The 21,323-nt window shown below is 39.9% G+C and overlaps 1 protein-coding gene across 1 annotated transcript; it reads left to right on the forward strand.

Moving 5' to 3' along the window:
* Positions 1-2,079: 2,079 nt before the first annotated feature.
* LOC306903059 (2-hydroxyacyl-CoA lyase 2-like) lies at positions 2,080-9,919 on the forward strand (the record flags this gene model as incomplete). The annotated part of the gene is made up of 15 exons (XM_079471987.1): positions 2,080-2,103; positions 2,715-2,916; positions 3,003-3,130; positions 5,018-5,156; positions 5,322-5,433; positions 5,545-5,644; positions 5,862-5,959; positions 6,903-7,039; positions 7,160-7,294; positions 8,089-8,203; positions 8,328-8,497; positions 8,594-8,664; positions 8,810-8,881; positions 9,180-9,285; positions 9,741-9,919. The coding sequence occupies 15 exons, from the start codon at positions 2,080-2,082 to the stop codon at positions 9,917-9,919; spliced, it is 1,788 nt and encodes a 595-aa protein (XP_079328113.1).
* Between the last annotated feature and the right edge of the window lie 11,404 nt (positions 9,920-21,323).

The following is a 21,323-nucleotide window of genomic DNA, read 5'->3' on the forward strand; positions in this document are numbered from 1 at the left end:
CTCCAACCAAGTGGCAACGGATACAGAGATTGTGAAACATCTGTGATAAATGTAGTTTTACTACAGCAGCGGAAGCTCAGAACCTTAATGCTCTGTTGTGTCCGTATGTCTCTGTTGAGGTTGTTCAGAGGTACGTGACGTTCATAAGGGACATTTTCATTCTGTGGTGCAGAAATGTGTGTTGTGCGCGATGATGCATTGAAGCCTTTTGGTCTGTTTTTATGAAAGAGAATGACTAAATGTTTTAAAACCTTACGGAAATGAACCATGTTTTTTGGTGCATTGTGTACTATTGGAAAAATCATGGTTAAAAGCATGTGATGGGGACCTTTATTTTACTTTCTCTGAAGATTATTAATGATGATAAAAACTAAGGTTACGTAAAGACACCATGAAACCGGTGTATGTGTGTGAGGTCAAAGGTCATGTTGTAGAACATGTGAAGAGAGGTTCAGTCTTACAGAACCTCAGTCAACTCTTAAAACACAACAGAACTAAAGACAAACACCAAACACATGTGATCCGTTCACACTTGAGCGCTGAAATTCACACGCATGTCACGTGGCCAGCTAAAGCATAACACTATGTGTATTTTCCATCAAGGTTTAAGGTTAAAAGTTATTATGAATATTTTAGAGAAAAACTATGATTTGGTTTGTGACTGGTCATCAAACTGCATGATAATATATAAGAAAATGCTTTACAGCATATTACTGCACAACTGAACCACTATAATATTGAGATTGACAGCTGAATTCTGATTTCACATCTTTTATTTTTCACCATTTTTCAACAGGGGAGTAAACATTGTGTATTTATCATTCAACAGCTTTTTTATTCAGATTTTTTTAAATGTTTTTTTTAATCTTAACAAAATGGATTACACGACAACACAAACAGGAGACTCCACCCACCAACTATTAACAATAACCATCTTATATCCCAAATAACATTACCTTACATACATTTTTATGATAATCATATTTGAGTCAACTCTCTAATAACGGGGACTCTTTCTAAACTATATATTTATTATAAAATGACTTTTCTCACATCATCTTTGGAAGCATCTTGGTTTTAAAGAAGTTTTCCAGGACCTGCAGGTTTGACATCCAAGCGTCATCTCGGGCTACGGGTATAATGACGTGGTCTTTTGTGGTCCACACAACGAAGTAGCAGGTTTGTCTTTCAGTGAGGTGTAGCTGCCCCTGTACTTGGTGCCAGTAGTGATGGTCTTTGCGCAAGCTGTTAGTATCTCCTTTCTTACTAAGACAGAAGCCCTTCATTTTCACTGAATCATTTATTGTCATGTCTCTTGGATTGTAGGGACACTTGACCTCCAATATTTCAGATGACCCCACCAGACCATCTGGAGACGCTCCCAACACTCCTGACGGAGAAAGCCACAAGCCGGACTCCTGGACTTGCTTCTGAGTTGAAGTGGTGAATGTCTGGATGGCATTACGCTCGTTCTCAATACCCCACTGTACAGCTGGATTACCCTCCAGGGCTTGATGCTTTCCCAACACCTTGTCAAGAAGTGAACCAGTCACATCACTTGACATAAGGACGTCTCCAAAGTTGCTGGCAGTCAGCCTCCCTCTCCTAAATAAAAGCCATTTTGGATTGTCGCGCTGACCGATTGTTGCCTCCTGAATGGCCTTCCGTTCCTCCTCCGTCAAAGCCATACTGTCCAGGATCACTTCAGGCCCCTGATGACCGACAGACTCTACAATGCTAGGAACTGAATGTGCTTCCATGGTGTGAAGTTCCTCTTCTGGCTCAGGTGAGTGACAGGTCTGAGTAGAAACATACATACATTAGGTTCATATAATAATACCTATTGAATCTTTGTGCAGTCAGAGACTGAGCACAACTGAGATTATTAAATAAATCATTTTCATTTTATTCAACATCACATCATCTCCTGCCTGCTGTTCTTCCCTTCATCTCTGTATCTACCTGGTGGTTCGTTCACAGTATTCATATTTTCTGATTTAGTCATTTCCTGACGAAGAGAGAACTAGCCAAACTGGAGTTTGGATCTATAAGATCTGCAAGCATATAGTCGGATCTATCATGAGAGAAGCCAAGACATTCCCGGTAAACCTGAGTCTGTACCTCAGCCATTCACGCTCTCTCGTGTCAGCCGGTTAAACATTTAGTTTCTAACATAGATGGTGATAGACAGACAAAAGTTAGGGAGAAGAGGGAAATCTCTATTCACAGCAGCACTTGGCATTTGGTTTTCTAATGTTAGGGTATATGTCCAATGTCACGTGACTAAACCGGTAAACTGGTTTCGCTGCATCTAGCTTTCCTGTATCTCAGTGGTAAGAGGAAGATATTGTGTTAACATCGCAAGGTTGTGGGTTGGATCCCAGGGGATGGCAGACAGGTGTGCACGCGCAGCTCACTGCATCACAAGCCTTGCTGTCTTTGATCTCATGCGCCTATTTGACACTTAAGCATTCTTGTTGTATTGCCAACACTGCAAGTTTTTACTGCAACATTGCATGTAAACACGTTCGTGCAGAACACCTGTTTTGGCAGATATCCATAAATCAGGACAGGGAAACACCACTCCCACAATCCGACAATGTGTCTATTATTCTATTCTCTTGAGGCGTATTCTCCTCCCCTCGCAGTGACAAAGATTGTTGCATTATACACCAGGGAATGTTATTCTAACTGTCAACGTCTGTGACACCCAGACAGAAAGTAAGAGTCCCCGGCATGGAGGAGAGAGCGTGGCGGAGGTCCTGCGGGCTCACGGGGTCAAATTCGTCTTTACGTTGGTGGGAGGACACATCTCGCCCATCCTGGTGGCCTGTGAGAAACTGGGCATCCGCATCGTAGACACGCGGCACGAGGCCACGGCTGTGTTTGCAGCCGATGCCGTGGCAAGACTTTCCGGTAAGAACAAATCTAAGAAAGCAAGAGGGTCCTTCGTGTTGCATGAGGATGTTAGATGGTGATAATCTAGTGTTTTGCCCCTGTAGGCACAGTGGGTGTGGCTGCAGTCACGGCCGGACCTGGACTGACCAACACTGTCACTGCGGTGAAGAACGCTCAGATGGCCGAATCTCCTCTGCTTCTCATCGGTGGTGCAGCTGCTACTCTACTGCAGGTCAGAAAGTTACTTCAAGGTTCACTTTACATACTCTCTGCTCAGCCTGGCGTGCTGGAACACCTCTGCCTTATCTGTTCCTCATATCGCTATTGGTGTGAGATTATATCAGGTAACTGTCCGTCACAGAGGTAACCCCCTGACCGCAACAGTGAGGCTCTGAAAGTAGAAATCATTTTATGAATTTAATTCTAAAACTTGAATATAACATTTCATGCGCAAGTTGTGAGTTTAATATTGAGTCTGTCAACAACTGTGTGTATAAGAATGCTTAACATGCTTTCTCTGCACTCATGAGATTGTGGTAGTGATGAAATTACAGGGTTTTATCTCCATGTATCTCTGACACAGTAAACTGGATGTGTATTCATCACCTCACCTCAAGGCTTATCTTAACTCTCCTGGTTCCTCCCGCCCAGTACAAGTGTACACACAGAGAGCAAATAAGTCAGCAATTACTTTTATATTATTATTGAACCGCTCTACCCGGGATCTTACGAAGCATGTTGAAGAGAAGAAACGCACTAGAAAGAAAATAACAAAGCAAATGATCTCATTTCAGTATGAACAGAAGAACAGGTGTACAGGGATGAAGCTTAAGGAACGGAGCTAAAGAAGAAACTTCAATGTTTGCTTCATTTTTTCTTAAGAATAAAATGACATGCTTTGTTTCTACTTGCCCGGTCAAGAGCTTACAGTATACTTATCTATCAAACCTTTCAGTGTAACAAGCACATCGCATTCTCATGTATATATTAACACGATGTGTTGAGTGACATTAATGATCAATTATTGTGGAGGGATTCTTTCGCTCATAATTTAATATAGAGGAGTCTCTGACACCATTGTTTGCGCATAATATTTCCTTCTGGAAGACGTATGATGCCAAACAATAAGCTATTAAAAGTAAACTGTTAGCTAGCATTATGATGTTGTGAACACTTATTCTTGTATTATAAAGTCGTTACTTTATATTTGTCGGAATACTTGTGACATTCAATGTTTCGACTTGCTCTGAACAAGAATGTCATTATATCATCATCATTATATTCAAATGAAATTCCGCACTGCTAAAATAATTTATATTTTTGACGAAAAAGGGTTTAAGCATAAAATAAATAAGTCTATTTATCACGAAAATCTATTTATCACATATAAAAAGAGAATAGTTACTTTCACACTAAATGCTAATGATTTGTAAAAAAAAAAAATTCGGCCAATGGTCAATAATCTTTTTTACATATTTAAAGCACAATAAAATGTAAATGCTCCCCTAATTATTTTATATATTTTAATAAGTAAAATTCTGAATTTGTACATATTGTGTTACGCTGAATGACAATGTAACAGTATTTCAACCAAATTGTGACTTTATTGTCCAAGAAACTTTACGTTGTAAGTAAAAAGACATTTTACTTGCATTTAATGTGCTTTCTATGGACACAAAATCACTTTATCAATTTATTTCGACCCATGTATAAAACATCTGTGAAGCTATTCTAACTTCTGATGATCTTTATGGCAAGAACATAAAACTCCTTTTTTTAAATAAAATTAGGATGTGGATATAAATATGTGAGTATTGTCCTCCTAAGAATGTGTTGTCAATCTGATCCCATAAATTCTCATTGGTGCTGAAAAGTTGCAGACATAGTATATCTTACTGTAAAATACATTTGATATGAACATTCTGTTGAGTCGTGTGTGTAACGTAGAAGAGATCCTAGCTTAAGACATTAATTGTTTATGTTAATACAGCGAACAGTAATATTTTAAGTGTGTGTCATATGTGATGGTTTTGTGATCTGTTATAAATATGAAAATCTAAATTTGTACAAGAATAACCCACCACTCTTCCTCTTGACATTCGATTTTTGTGTTTTTTAGGGTAGAGGAGCCCTGAAGGATATTGACCAGATGTCTCTCTTTAAACCCCTCTGTAAGTTCTGTGCTTCAGTGAGAACAGTGAGAGAAATCGTTCCTACTGTGAGAAAAGCATTGGCCGTGGCACAGTCTGGCACACCAGGTAATGCTGCGAATGACCATTTTTTCATTTAATCATTTATCATTTTTGTGAGTGATTGAAACATGTCACTTTTAAGTTAAGATATAGTGAATCACACTTTTTAGAGAGTACATGACCTGACTCTGTGTGCATAAGTACAGTTTGATGTGTATAACAATTTCACAGGCCCAGTGTTTATCGAGCTTCCCATAGACACGCTGTACCCTTTCCATGTGGTGGAAAAAGAGTTTGCCCCTAAAAACACTCCCAAAGGTCTTATGGGCAAAATCACTGCATGGTCAAACATTTCTCACTTTTTATTTCCTCCAATTTTCTTACGCTTTATTTCATTATTAAAGGAAAGGCAATCACTTTTACGTTGAAAGTGTTTTTGTTTGTTATCCGCCAGGTATCTTAAAAATCACTTATCTAACTTATTTGCTGGAGCTTGGGAAAACCGTGATCCCTCCCCACTTCCCGTTCACATCCCGCAGGCCACAGAGGATGAGGTGAGACCTGTCAATCATTTAATGGCCATTTGAGATGTATTATTAATTGCTTTTATGGTTGCGTCACATTAGATCTCATTTGATTCTCATCATCTTTAACATGAACCATAACAGGGCAGAATGAAATGATCTAGAAAGCTGTGACTTTTACTTCAGACACGGCAGATTAGATCTTATTTACATGACTCGGTATTCAAGTTGTTTCATTCATTTCCAGATTCAAAGATGTGTGGAACTGGTGAGCCGAGCCAAGAAACCCGTCATACTGTTGGGCAGCCAAGCAACCTTGCCGCCTACACCTGCAGATGATGTCAGGTCATTTAGCCATTCTGTCTTTACCCAGTTTGTGTCATACTCGTTCATGGAGTAGTTCATCAATCCCCTTCTGGATATTAAACCTATTGTCTTTGTGGTGCCAGTCTAGATATTTAAAGACACCCCTCCTTCATTAAACAGTAAACATTAAACATTTAATATTGACATATACTGGTTGACACCTTTACATTTTTTTAAATCATATCGTGAAAAAACCCGTTCTGCTACTTTAGACCTGCTTACTATTTATTTTTCTTTGCAATAAAGGGCATTAGAAGTATAAAATAACACTCAAAAAAAAATTTCTCAAAAAATTATATTCTCATGTGGTTCAAAACTTCTGGTTCATTTTTATGTGGAAAAGAAAATATGTTGAGAAATCATTTTGGGGCCAAGTCAATGGGGCGGTGTTGTTTGGCTACCAACAAATATCTTCTTTTGTATTCTGCAGAACAAATATTTATTTTTCTTACAAAAAAAGAGTTTAAATCTTGGTGTGAACTATCCCTTTAGGTCCGTAGTTCTCAAACGTTTTCCTTGTTGTACAGTGCATTTTCGACCCTCCCCAAAATAAAGTCGCATAATCCTAAACTAGAATTTTAAGAAACCAAAAACATATTCAGTTATACAATGCTGAAACATAAATAATTTTGGTTATTTTTCTAGTGTTTGATTGCGTGAAAAGTATGATACAAATTCCGTGTCCCCCTGGATCAATCTTGGGGCCCCCAGTTCGAGAACCACTGCTTTAGGTCCAAAGGGTTTTTATGCTCCATATGCAACCAACACAGTTACTGTATGTATTGAATAAATTGATCATATAGAATAATGCTTTAGTTGTGTAAGCATGAGCCAAAAACGGCAACAATTATTGATTTATAGCACCCGGACATGTAACTCATGGTTGAAGTTTGAACTCTCTTTTTGGATGTGTGTCTTACAGAAAGGCCCTAGAGTCTTTAGGCATTCCTTGCTTCCTGGGTGGGATGTCTCGGGGCATGCTGGGAAAGAACAGTCTACTGCACATCAGACAGAACAGGAGAGATGCCTTGAAAGATGCTGATCTTGTGCTGCTGGCAGGTGAGTAACAGCGCCATCTTGTGTCTTTTTATTTTCTATGGTTTTATACTGTTCGGAATGCTTAGAAAACTAAGCTATTCTTTTTCTAGATGTCAATACATGATTTGTTTTGGTTTGTAGGCACAGTGTGTGACTTCAGATTGGGTTATGGAAGGGTGCTGAACCGACGGAGTAAAATCATTGCAGTTAACAGAGACAGAAGTCAGCTATTGAAGAACTCGGACATGTTCTGGAAACCAACAGTGGCCATTCAAGGTGAAGAAGTGCAGTTTAATTTCTTTCCTGAATACATAATGTATAATACATTAATGAAAATAAAATTCTCTGTACTATAGTATTAACTATAGTATCTAACTAGTTTTAATTCATTAACTGTAATAGGCCTATACTTAATTGAACACCCTATACCGGAGTATCTTGACATTTTACTACAGTTTACTATAGTAAATATTATAGTATACTCTACTACAGTATTTTATCATTTGGGCACATCATTTACATTACACACTTACAATCTTGTGATCAATGTTTTGTAAAGAGACTGTACTTTATTGTGTATATTATATGTATATAAAATGTGTGGTCTTAAAGCACATGGGACATCTTTTGGGACCTTTTGAAGTTTAAAAAGCTCTGCACTAAATAAACTAGAATCAAAATCCATCTGTAGTGGACATGAAATGGTAAATGCGTCACATGATTTGGGAGGGGTCGTGAGATATGTAGGAAGTGGTTATCGGGCACCTGCTCACCTGTTGTGGGTCAGGAGGGGGTGAATGGGGAGTAAGTGTACTCTTTGTTGACCAGCAATTTATTTTTGCAACATGTTTGTGGAGTAATAATTGGAGTATTGGAAAGCTTTCTGTTTTTTGTATGTATGATGTCCTTTTTGATGCGTCACAAATACAGCACTCCCAGTTTAGCCGCTCAGCGGATTACAGCTACATCCTATTTGTATAACTTAAGTTATAACCTGTGTATACATACAGTACATATACACTACTAAAAAAGGGGTTCTACACTGACAATTTGTTTTCCAAATGTTTCAGGCGATGCTGGCTCTTTCCTCCTGCGTCTCTCTAAAGCCCTCAAGGGACACAGATGCCCAGAGGAATGGCCTCAAAGTCTGAAAGAAGGAGATTACGTCAAAGAGAAAACTAAGAGGTGAACTTTCCCCACCTTTTCTATTCTTGCTTGCATGTCAGCTTTGTCTCAGGAGACTGAATGTGTAAACCTATGACCTATAACTCCCTTCAGTTTCATCTCGCTGCCTATTTGTTTATCTCAGAGCCAAAGCAGATGAGAAGACAGAGATGCATCTGAATCCTCTGAATGTTCTGCACCGGGTGGATGAGCTTTTGAATGAGGACAGCATCATAGTGGCCGCCGGGGGAGATTTTGTCGGCAGTGCTGCTTATATCATGAGGCCGCGGGGCCCGCTGCGCTGGCTAGACCCAGGTTAGCAGGACTATCGATATTTTTTGACCTGTTTGTGAACATCTAAAGCACCGTTTTGAAGGAATTGATGATTCTGTTTTCTGCTATTCACTCCAGGAGCTTTTGGGACTCTGGGTGTTGGAGGAGGTTTTGCTCTGGGGGCCAAGCTCTGTCGACCTGACTCTGAGGTAAGACTGTAAAGAAGTTAAATTGTATTGAATGCTTTGATATTGATCTCTGTTTGACCAGAGGACCTAGCTGACCTGACTGTAGTGACATTTGCCCCAGTTATTGAAACAGCTTTTCCCACGTGGTGCGATGTGTGTGTTACAGGTTTGGATCATTTACGGTGATGGTTCCCTTGGATACAGTGTAGCTGAATTTGATACCTTTACACGCCACAAGGTGGGGAAAACACGGCCAAACCTCACATATAAATCCCTTTTATGTACTGGGGACAAAGTAGTTTACATATCTATTTAAAAGACAGGACAGGGCGTAATAGGGTTTTGGATTACATTTGATTTATTTACAAATGAATTAAAAAATCATAACATTTTTAACCCTTTCCATATGCGATCAACAGCAGATGAAGCATGTTATGTGATTGTCCCCATAGACTTATATTGTAAGTGCATAATGCATAAATGCAGTATATAAGCCAGAACGATTGTAAATGAGCTGTTTTTTCACGTCATGTCAGACACCAGTGATCGCTCTGGTCGGAAATGATGCCTGCTGGAGTCAGATCTCCAGAGAACAAGTGCCTTTGCTCGGGAGCAATGTAGCCTGTGGTCTCGCCTTCACAGGTGAGATGGTTTACTCTAATAATATTTTCAAAATGTTGTCATAAATGTAGGATTTAGCACGAGTTTGAAGTTTACAGTACACCTCCCGAGTCTTCAAAAAAATATGTGGATCAAGATGTTTTTCAGAAAAAGGATATTGTTGCATGTATGTTCTTTGACCTGTGATGTCATATTACTAACCAGGGAAATTATTTACTTGAATGTTGTTGTACCGTACAGTTCAACTACGTGTAAAATCGCTTTAAAAGAGAAGTCTGGGTCACAGTTATTTACCATTTTTGTTATTTAGTAATTTATTGTTGAGTCTTCCGTAGCACCTGTGACATTATAGGATTGCATAGTGTCCAGCAGTTGTACACTCAAGGAATACAGCAGCACTGACATTTGACTTTCTTCTATACATGTATTTGGATACAAAAGTATGAATTCGTTTTTTTCTTGTTTTCTGCTTGCAGATTATCACATCGTAGCTGATGGCTATGGGGGCAAGGGTTACCTGGTTGGGCGACAGGATGAGTCACAACTTGATGACATCATTAAAAAGGCACAGAAGGAAAGAAGAGAGCGAAAAGCCATTCTGTTAAACGTTCTGATTGGGAAAACCAACTTCAGGGAGGGCTCTATCTCCGTCTAAACAGCGACACTGTGCACGATCCTGCCTAGAAACCCAAAGTTCTCTTTTATGTTTTACATTTCAATTTTATGTTTTAATTTTAAAGCCTAATTAATTTATATGCGGTGCACATTTCAGTACATTTACAGACTGACTTGTTAAAACAAAAAGAAGTTAAGTTATTGGAATGGAAGCAGAGTATCAAATGTGTGCAACAACATACCAGATTGCAGCGGTGTTGTAACTAGGACAGTTTTTAAAGTTAAATTGGGTGAAACTCAGAAAAAGGACATGTTGTGGTCATCTTTCTCTCCACCAGAAATAAGACAATATTTCGCTCAAAGAGAGCTGATGTTTAATACATTTTTACATTGTGACATTATTTTATAAGTAAGCACATACATTTACCCAATGTCTCAGTGTTGTATTGGGGAAATAAGGCTTATTTTTTTCTTGTAATACTTAATTTGACAAGTACCATGTTGTAGAATTTGTTGTACTGGCTTTAATTTATGCTTATTTTATTTATATTACGTACTGTATTACAGTATGAGAATCACCATTTAGAATAATGAGAATTATTGAAACCTCCTATACAGGACCCATAACAATGAATTTTTTTGATTAATGTACTTAAAGTAGGTCACAATGTCACAATCGCAAAAAATTTTTATTTAAGAAAAATATAAGTTGTATACGGTGGCCTGGACATGTTTTTTTTCTTGAAGTTCACCCATTTCCTTAAGGAGCAGCAGTGCCTTAGTGTGTCGCTTTGGAAGATCAGAAATGTTGTGGTCCTTTCAATATTTATTTCATGTTTTCCAAGCACATTAATATATGACAATGAAGGACTGATCTGTGTGTTAGTGTGGCTGCTTGTGTGATATATGCAATAGTGTTGAATCTTTTTCATTCAACGGTGTGCCTGAAACTGAAGACCATGACTTTGCAGTTACAGTTATTGTGCATGCTTACTGTATGACGGAATCAGTGGATCATCAAATTGAAGTTTAGAAACATGTTAGTTTTAATCTAAGTATTACCGTAAAATATATTTATAAGAACCTCTGGAAATAAGTAGTCTGTATTTTTTCAATCTGAGACCTTTCTATATCACAGTTCTTTTCCTCAGGTTTGTGATTCACAGAATCATTTAGGTATTGTCATATAATTCATCAAGATGTTTTGATTGCAATAAAATCACGAAAGACTCATAAACATCATTGAGAACAGCATCTTATTTCACGCCTTCTGATATTCAGAAGCTTCTGGGGCTTGTGAGTGGGCTCCCAGTGGAGAAGATGATTCTGGTAAAGGTTGCTGGACAACCTGGTCTCCTTGGTCCGGCCTCAAGCTGAGTCTCTGGAGCATTTGAAGAAGCCGCTTTAGGACCAAAGGCCTTAACCAGGATCGCTTTAAAGCTGATTTAGGTCATAACCACCAAACGTGGATTTATAATCCCGCTTACTTTCTCCTTCCTCCATAGCATTACACTACTGCAAAGGTATTTTCATCTTCAAATAATGTCAAATTAAAAGATAAGATGGCCAAAACTGTGACTTGAGCACTAAAGGGCAAACCACTAAATGTTTCCATATGTTAACACTAGTATTGACAAGAACCAACGAAGCCCAAAAAATCAGAGACAAGTGTGTGAACGTTTCTTAGTTTTAATTAATAAGCACTCCATCTTCTTCACACTTGATCTTCATTTTCATCCTCCGCAGCACCTTCTGTAAAGCACACAAACAAAACACTTTAGCAGAGAGTTAATGCACACATAATACACCAACATAAGCTGAACTTCTGAGCTTTGTTTTGAGCATTGCTAAATGGACTGTAACGTCACTCGCATTGTTTTTTCAGCATAAAGACTTTTTTTAAAGCCACTACACCCAGTCTGACTGCTTTGAAAAGGCTTCGTACGCTCGATATCTGAAAGGTGCTGATGAGCCGCTTCCCGCAGATCAGCGATCACATCAGGAAAGCTCCTCTCAAGTTCCTGCAGCTTGTCCACAGACAAGGAAAAAAGTGTGCAGGAACTTAAGGCACGAAGTTGAGCAGGCTGCTGTCCTCCCAAGAGCAAACTGATCTCTGCAAAGACATAACAGAGAAATCCAAATAGAAAAAACATTCAATATATAAGCAAGAAACTTAACTACAAGCCAAATACGTCATAACACTTTAATAGAGTACGGCATTTCTCCATCAAATGATGAAAACAAGTAGATCTACAGTAAGTCAACATAAAAAGTAGACTGGCGGTACAGTATATACTGTATGTATATTTTCTTTTAAATATACCAATGGCACACTTAAAGGTTTTTCGGTCGTTTTCCAAGTTGTCCGAATTATGTCTGAATTCTTTCACACATTCTACCAGCTTCCTGTCAAAAGTAGGAAGTTCTTGGTAAAAATGATATGATGTGTGTCTCTGTAAAGTTCAAACTGAATTAAAGCAAGTTTCTCATACACCACCTCCAAAGTACTCTCCAGACAAGAGCTCCTGCTGGAAAGACTTGATCTCCTCGTGTACCCGTCCACGCTCGATGAAGAACATCCTGTCAGCAGGACCGTTCCGTTGGATGATGATGTCGCCTGTCTGGAAGATTTCGCACTCCAGCTTCATCAGAACGGCCTCGATCAGCGTGACATCGCCACTAGCAAACAGCCATCCCTTCATCAAGTTTGGGCACATGACTTTCATAACATCCTACAGTACGAAACATGAATGTCTTTTAGCTTTGAGCTCATGAATATGCTAATTTGCTCCTACACATGAACAAAATAAACGTTTAGAAGGTATACACATTTACACTCTTTTGATCGGTCAGTGACAACATTTGACAAAATGGTATAACTGCACACATCAGTTCATATTTTAAAAAATCTAACTTTCTCAATTTGACAAACCTTTTTTAGCGATTCTTGCAGGAGGCCAAGACAGCTCCTTTTCTGTTGCCATCTGTAGCCTGCAATGGCACGCTTGCGCAATGCCTTGGGCAGATGTTCGAAGTTTTTCAGCTACAGATGTAACATATCAAATATGCCATTATATTATCTGACGTACCTTCAGTTCATTTAATAAAAATGAGCAAATGTTACAAAAGAGCACCTCTTTTACGTTCGCATTGCTAGCTGCAAATGTTGCTATCTGCCATGCAACAAGTGCCATAAACATCGATCGGCCAATCACAATACTTATGATGGCGGCCCATTGTTCTTCAATACCTACAAATCAGAGAACCACATCCATGCAAACGCCATTATTGCATCTTTTTACATCCTTTTTGAGTGCTGCTTGCTTTTACTAGGTTGTGGTAAGTTTTATTGTTAAGGATTTGGTCAAAGCCCTGAGTTCGTCTAAATGCAAGCATCGCTGAATTTAAGTATTTCGAATGCATGTTGGAAGTGTGACGTACGTGTCGGAGGGTCAGAAGCTCCACATAGTGTCCCGGTCATTTGGCAGAATGCACGAAAGAAAGAAGATGAGTACTTCTCTCCAATTGAGGCATTCTACGTAATGTGTCAAAAAAAGAATAAAACAGGCATTCAATTCACGTGACTTCTCACCATATTAAAAACCATGTACCACGTACCAGGAGGTGTTCTTGTGTGACCCAGCTATCAGGTGGAAATTCACCCAGCGCGGAGAGGAAAAACTGGATGCAGGCGTTCCAGTGCATAATAAGAAACAGCACCACTGCAACAAACAAGGTTCTAAAGAGTCTTCTCACTGCTACAAGCTGGATGTGTAAATCCTACAAGCACGTACGAAAACACCATGCAACCATTACAATCACACTCCATACAACAACAAAAATGTCTACTTTTGTATGCAAGAAACTGGCTATTCCTTACTTCTTCAAGTTCCAAGAAAAACCTGGTGAGTTTCGGGACACGGAGCAGACGTATCATGCTCAGAATCCTCACAAACATGAGGATCCTCATGATCTTTGAGGCCATCAGCGAGCTCGTGTCAACGTGATAGTTTTCCTGAAACAAATCAAATATGGTTTTATAGTAAGACGTCGAATAGTTGATATCATCAATGTGACTGATATTAATAAGGCAGAATAAGCAAACTCACCAAAATTATGATGAAGACATCAGCCGGAAACGCAGCCAGCAGGTCTGGAACAAACCACGAGCTTAGATAGTCTTTCTTTATCAGCTGAGGATCAAGAACGAGCACCTAGACGGAACAAAAAAGTGCGGACTGAAAATCTGTTTTGAATATAAAAACATAGACAGGTGCAGCTAAGTAAGATAATCATATTTACGTTGTTGTCATCAGTTAAACTGGACTATTTCTAAAAATGTGTGATTGGCATTATTAAGGCGTTCATCAGTAATCTGGCTAATGCAAAGGTTTAGTTTTCATTTCGTTTCTTGTTTTACACCCAGAACGCTGTTACGGCTGGTTTCCTACCTGACCATGTTCCTTGAAGAATCCCATTCGAAAGTTTATCAAGATGTCAAAACAGAACACTATGTCTGAGATGACATTTAAAGATAACCAAATCTTGTGTGAGCTTTTGTGGATATCCTCAGAAAAGGCCATGTCCAAAGGGATGGCAAACAAGTTGAAAGATGTAAGGATGATCATGAACAGCAGGTATACATTTCTGCGGAAAAAAAAAAGGCTTTGAAACACAAAATCTATTGTATGTTGCTTGGTTAGCTAATTCACTCAAAGTCCCACCGCATTCAATAATGTGTCGTTGTGTCACTCATCTTTTAGCACTGAAATAGCATCTGTAAAAGGTTTTTTCCTGTGATTATGATTTATTCATGCCTTAAAAAGGCTGAAATGTAACATTTGTACTGTATACATAGATGCTTCATTTGACTTGTGAGCAGCGTGTGCTGGTGTTGCAGAAGCAGAGCTGAAACATCAGTGATGGTTATATACTGTATGTAGTATATGCACCATCCACATCTATGCCTCACATGAAGTTGTAAACAGAGGTAGTTTCAAACAGCATTTTTTAAACCGTCTTTGGTAAATATATGGAGAAAATACTCTACAATGGATTCAAGTATTGAAATTGCACACGGTTTATCTTAAAGCGTATATAAAAACACGATTATCAATTAATCGATTGTTCAAAAGAGGGAGTTTAACTCAAATTAAATTCCTTTATGATTTTGTTTTCACATTTTCCTTCATATGCAAAGATATTTCTAGTAACAGAAAGTCCAGGGCCCTTTTCCAGTGGAAGGAATGAATGCCTTTCATGATTTAACCTCCTCAAATAAGCATTAATACAAATGATTTGTACCCCGACCCCAAAAAACACAAGATTTTGGTTAAATGTGGTGGTGCATTATTAATAAAATGAGATTTTTCAGGTTACCTGGCCCGACTCCGCGGATGTATAATACAAGTCTCTTTGTCAGACGGTTCTTTGCATTTCAATGGCATCCTTCCTGTAAACAAGTTTCAGCGAAAGGTGAAAGACGATCTCTTCTGATGCTGGTCGTGAAGCGAAGTGTACAGTTGACCGTTGCTTCCGTTGTTTTTTAAATTGCATCGAGTGAATTTGAATGATGCAGATCATCGTCATATTCATGCCGCTCCACCAGCAGCGACTCGCCCATAGAGGGCGCTGGGGTGCCGACCTCCCTGCCAGTTTTTTATTTGTATTTAAAAAAAAAAATCTTTTAATAATCTCTCATTTTGAAAAATAATCTGTGTTAATTACATGATATTAATGGTTTTACTCTAGAATGTGTTTAGAACTCTCCAGAATGATATTTGGATGTTGGTGTAGTAGTAGTAGCCAATAGGCTGTCTTCCCTGGGCTCCAGTTCGCTCAGCCCTACAGTGCTGGAATTTAAGCCAATAGTTCCCCGGTTGCTACGCAAAAAAGTTTATATTTCGCCAATCATCGTCGTGTAATTTTAAGGTTTAGGGGCTCTGAAAATATCGCCTGTAGTACCAAGATTAGTGATGGGCGATACCACATTTTTTTGATGCGATACGATACCGATATTTTTTCTTTAAATTTAAGCGATACTGATACCGATACCGATACTGCTATCATTTTTAAAGTGTATGAGAATTTTTCATTTTTATAATAGAATATAATTACAATTAAAGACAAATTACGACTTGTACTGGCCATTAATAACATATTTATTATAAAAGGTTAATTTAACAAAAAATTTAAATGTTTAAACCACATTCTTCCAAAAATTATGATGAAATAACGTAAATCCTAAAAACATTAACTGTGCATTTTTTCACTGTCATTTTAAACAGGCCATTTTTCTTGAACTGTGTAACGGTCACCAGCTGGAGTGCCCTTGAAAACCACCAGAGGGCACTCCACATCAAACTTATCATTCACTCACAGACTACATTTCCCATAACGCACTACCCGGACTCATCAGCACTGATTTCACACACACCTGCATATCATTCACATTCACTCTATATATACCATGTGCACTTATTCACTCACTGCGAAGTCTTGTTAGCCTGTCTGCATTTCTGAGCGTTACCTGTGTCTATTCCCTGTCTTCTGGATTTGTGCCTTGTTCCCTGATTACCCTTTTGCCTCTGGTCCCTGCTTGTTTTGGTTTGTCTCTTTGTTTGGTTTGTTGCTTTGTTTGAACTGCCTGCCTGTGTATGACCCCTGCCCGTTATTTGGATTACGCCTTCGGATTACCCCCTAATAAAGCTGCAAGTGGATCTCACCTCTAAGTCTCGGAGCAGTTTCATGACAAACTGTTACACTTACTGTACAGAACTATTACTGAACTGTACTGAAGTTTCCTATCGCAAACTTTCATTTGTGTGCGCGCACAAACACACTTATTTTTATTTGCCTATTTGTACCAAGTGACAAGGGATTACACGTAATAGGTTAACTAATGACCAGCTCTTTGTACCTGGATACTTTTTGCCTCCCTGGAAAGTCTCCTGTAACGTCTTTTGTCGGACAGATGAAGACTGGGCAGAGGAAGACTGGGCACGGGCAGCTTGGTTTCGTTCAACCTCTTTATAAGTTTCAGGGTGTGTCGTTTGTAAATGTTTAAAAAGGTTGCTAGTATTATTGCTGTGTGCCACTTTTTTATCACATATATTGCATCGTGCAATATTGTAGAAAAATAGCACCACACCACGCTACTTTTCCTCTCTGCCATCGTGCCGCTCTGTTTAAAATGAATGCGTCGTCCACGTGACCACACAACTCGCGCTGCACCATCAAAATACACCCGCAGTGCATGCGGGTATGACATCAATTACGTATGGGTAAAGTCCACTACGTCATCGCGCTACAGACTGCACGCACGCACGCACAGCCGGCTGGAAAGTTTTAACATTATAAACACCGTCACCGATTGACATAAACACTGCACAGCTTTGATAACATTTAGTCATGCCTTAATTAAGATATCGATACTTTATATGAAATATCGATACCTAAACAGTAGCTTTCGAGTATCGATATATCGATACTATAGCATCGATGTGCACATCCCTAACCAAGATTAGAGCAGTGCACCACTTTTTACCTTTTACCTCAGAGCGGAGTGCGAGTGCAGTATGGCGGCGCCGGCGACGTTGAATATCAATAATGTAGTCGTGGGAGTTAATCTTGCCCCAAATTCAGTAAAATCTCTACACCTGTATCCATTCGAAAGAAGAACATTAGCGGAAAAACTAATTGTAAAAGAACTCGGACCAGACAAGCCAGAAGTGAATATAACGCAAAAGGCGCGAGAAAAGGAGAAAACCTACAAGAGAACCTTTTCCCGAGGTTGGTTCGATCGAAAGGTTTGGCTTACTAGCTGTGGTTACGCCAATGCAATCTTTTGCTTCCCTTGCTTACTGTTTAAAACAAGTGCTTGTGATAGCTGGTGGACACAGACAGGGGTGACAGACCTGAACATATGTCAGAACGCATTAAGAAACATGAACGGGCAAGAGTGCATATGTACAACTCTGTGAAGCTAGCCATGCTAGGCCGAATTAGTATAGCCACACAGCTAGATGAGGGACACCGCATTGCCATAAGAAGGCACAACGAGGAGGTGGACAGGAATCGGCATATTTTGTCAAAGATCATTGATGCCGTGAAATGTTGTGGTGCCTTTGAACTTGCTTTGCGTGGTCACGATGAGAGTGACGCATCAGAAAACCCTGGCATTTTCCTGGGTCTAATTGATCTTATGGCCTCAATCGACTGTGAGTTGGAGGTGCACCTGGAGAACGCCACTGTTTTTAAAGGCACTTCGAAGACCGTGCAAAATGAACTGTTAGACTGCGTGTTGTCAGTTCTCAGAGACCGCATTCTGGAAGAGGTGAAACAGTCGGACTATATTGCCATTCAGGCAGACGAGACAACCGACATCTGCACTCATTGTCAGCTTGTGCTTGTGCTACGGTACATAGATGGCCACAACAACATTCAACAACGTTTTTTTGAGTTTATCGCGCTTCCAAATGCGACCGCTGATACGATTGCCACTGCATTATTGGAAAGGCTGAGCACCATCCTTCCTGCGGGACAAGAGAGAAAATTAATTGCCCAGGCCTATGATGGTGCCGCAGTGATGAGGGGTGCTACAGGTGGAGTGCAGCGTATAGTGCAAGACGTCTACGGGAGTGCATACTACGTTCACTGTTATGCGCATCAGTTGAACCTCATTATGCAGCAGGCAACATCCCAAAGATCGGGCAGTTTTTTTCAGACATTGGGGGGTTTTCTACATTTTTTTCCAAGTCATTCAAACGAACGGCAGTGCTGGATGAAGTGGTGGCACACAGACTTCCAGGTGCTTCAACAACGCGATGGAACTTCCACAGTCGTGCTGTTAACACAGTTTACGAGCACAAAGATAAACTGGTTAAGTGCTTCCAAACCATTCGAGACAGAGGAGACTTTGATGCCATATCGAAGAGAGAGGCCGGGGGTTGTATGAGAATGTTGGAAGATGAGGTTTTCTGTTTCATCCTGGCGTTATTCCACAAAATCATGCCACATGTAGACATGCTGTTTAACCATCTGCAGAAGAGGAACATAGACTCTGTCTTCATCGCAGGGATCACCCAGAGGTTCACTCACAGCATACAGGTGATCAGGTAGGCTATGATTTTGCATATTGGCTAAAAACATGCTTATGCAGCCTAAACAATAAAAACATAAATCCACATGGCTTAGCACAACAGAACCTATCATAAATATTACAATTTCGCCACCATGTTAGACTAGTGAATTTATTTGTGATGAATCTAGATAACATTGACTAGGCCCAACACAGCAATAGCACATATTTTAATACAGTTTTATTAAAATTATGTTTATATCTCCAGCAAGTTGGTTTCTGATACAGTAATTTCAGGGTGGACAGTGACTTGTGAAACTTATTTTGGATCAGGGACTCCGTTCCTTCTCTAGTTGAGGATGAGGAGTATAGGGGACCCGTACAGGAACCACCCCCGAAGAGAAGGAGGGCAATGGGAGAAGAAACGCAACAGCATCTGGCAATAGAGGTAAGCAGTAACAGAAATTCTGTTTCTGTATTCTATAGCCTATATGTATTTGTGTTTGTTTGCACATTTTTGTATTCTGAATTGTCATTATTAGACATATTTATCTACTTTTTTTTCACATTTGTGATTTTATTAATTAGTGCTATATGGTGTGTATGTGTGAGTAAGCGAGAGAGAGAGTGATAGAGACCGCCAATAGAGCGAGCGAGTGAGTGAGTGAGAGCTAGTGTCTGTATTGTAATTAATAAAACTTACTTGCTCATAACAAAATTGTAACTGCTATGAATATGCTGATTTTATTGTATTGTTGAACTGAGAAATGTGAAAACTTAATGTTTTCTGTGCTTACTCTTCTACAATTATGTCTAATTTCATAGGTGTGTGATACCATTATGAGCCATGCCAAGGAGAGGTTTTCTTTCACCAATCATCTCATCAGTGCCACTCTGTTGCAAGGAGACTTGTTCCCACAACACAGCAGAAAGTTCCCAGATTCAGCACTAGGAACCACGGTGGAAGCCTATCCCATGTTGGACAAAGCCAGACTTAAAACAGAACTGTCCCTTATCTATGAAAATGAGGACTTCCAGGGTTGCAGTGGTGCACTGGCTCTCTTTCAGGTTGTAATGGAAAATAACCTTCAAGACACATTCACTGAAACTGTAAGTCTTCTCAAGATCCTCATCACCACACCAATGACAACAGCAGAATCAGAGAGGTGCTTCTCTACTTTAAAGAGGATCAAAACGTTCCTTAGGAACACTATGGCACAAGATCGCCTCAACGCTCTGGCTATACTCTCTATAGAGAAGAAACTCACACGGGACATTCCAGATTTCAACACAAGGGTCATTGAGAGATTTGCCACTCAGAAAGATAGACGAGCAAAGTTCCTGTACAAATAAGAGTTCTCCATCCCCTTCACTCACTCACCCCCCCCCCGCATTCACTCCATCTACCTCTCTCTCACACACACACACACACACACACACCCCCCGCATTCACTCCATCTACCTCTCTCTCTCACACACACACACACACACACACACACCCCCCGCATTCACTCAATCTACCTCTCTCTCTCTCACACACACACACACACACACCCTCCCGCATTCACTCCATCTACCTCTCTCTCTCTCACACACACACACACACCCCCCCCGCATTCACTCCATCTACCTCTCTCTCTCTCACACACACACACACACACACCCCCCGCATTCACTCAATCTACCTCTCTCTCTCTCACACACACACACACACACACCCTCCCGCATTCACTCCATCTACCTCTCTCTCTCTCACACACACACACACACCCCCCCGCATTCACTCCATCTACCTCTCTCTCTCTCACACACACACACACACACCCTCCCGCATTCACTCCATCTACCTCTCTCTCTCTCTCACACACACACACACACACACACCCTCCCGCATTCACTCCATCTACCTCTCTCTCTCTCACACACACACACACACACACACACACCCTCCCGCATTCACTCCATCTACCTCTCTCATACACAAGTCTGTCACAGACACCATATCTTAGTCTCTCTCTACTCTTTACTCTCTCTTTTTCTCTCTCTCTCTCTCTCTCACACACACACACACACACACACACACACACACTCATCCTCCATCTATCTCTCCAACTCACTCACTTTGAAAGACACACACACACGCTATCATTCTCTTACTCACTCAGTCTCTCTCTCACTCACTCACCACACCACATTTCACACACATTTGCCATTAAAATATTGATCTTAATAGTAATGTAACTATGCTTGCTTTGTTTTTTTTTTGTTCACTTTTTCCTATCTGGACACTGAGCGATGTAACTTGTTCATTATCATTACCTGTGAGACTTGATTTCTACATGGCAGTTCAATTAATATTGTCTTT

Source organism: Barbatula barbatula, assembly GCF_947034865.1.
Source record: "Barbatula barbatula genome assembly, chromosome: 2".
Classification (NCBI taxonomy): Eukaryota; Metazoa; Chordata; class Actinopteri; order Cypriniformes; family Nemacheilidae; genus Barbatula; species Barbatula barbatula.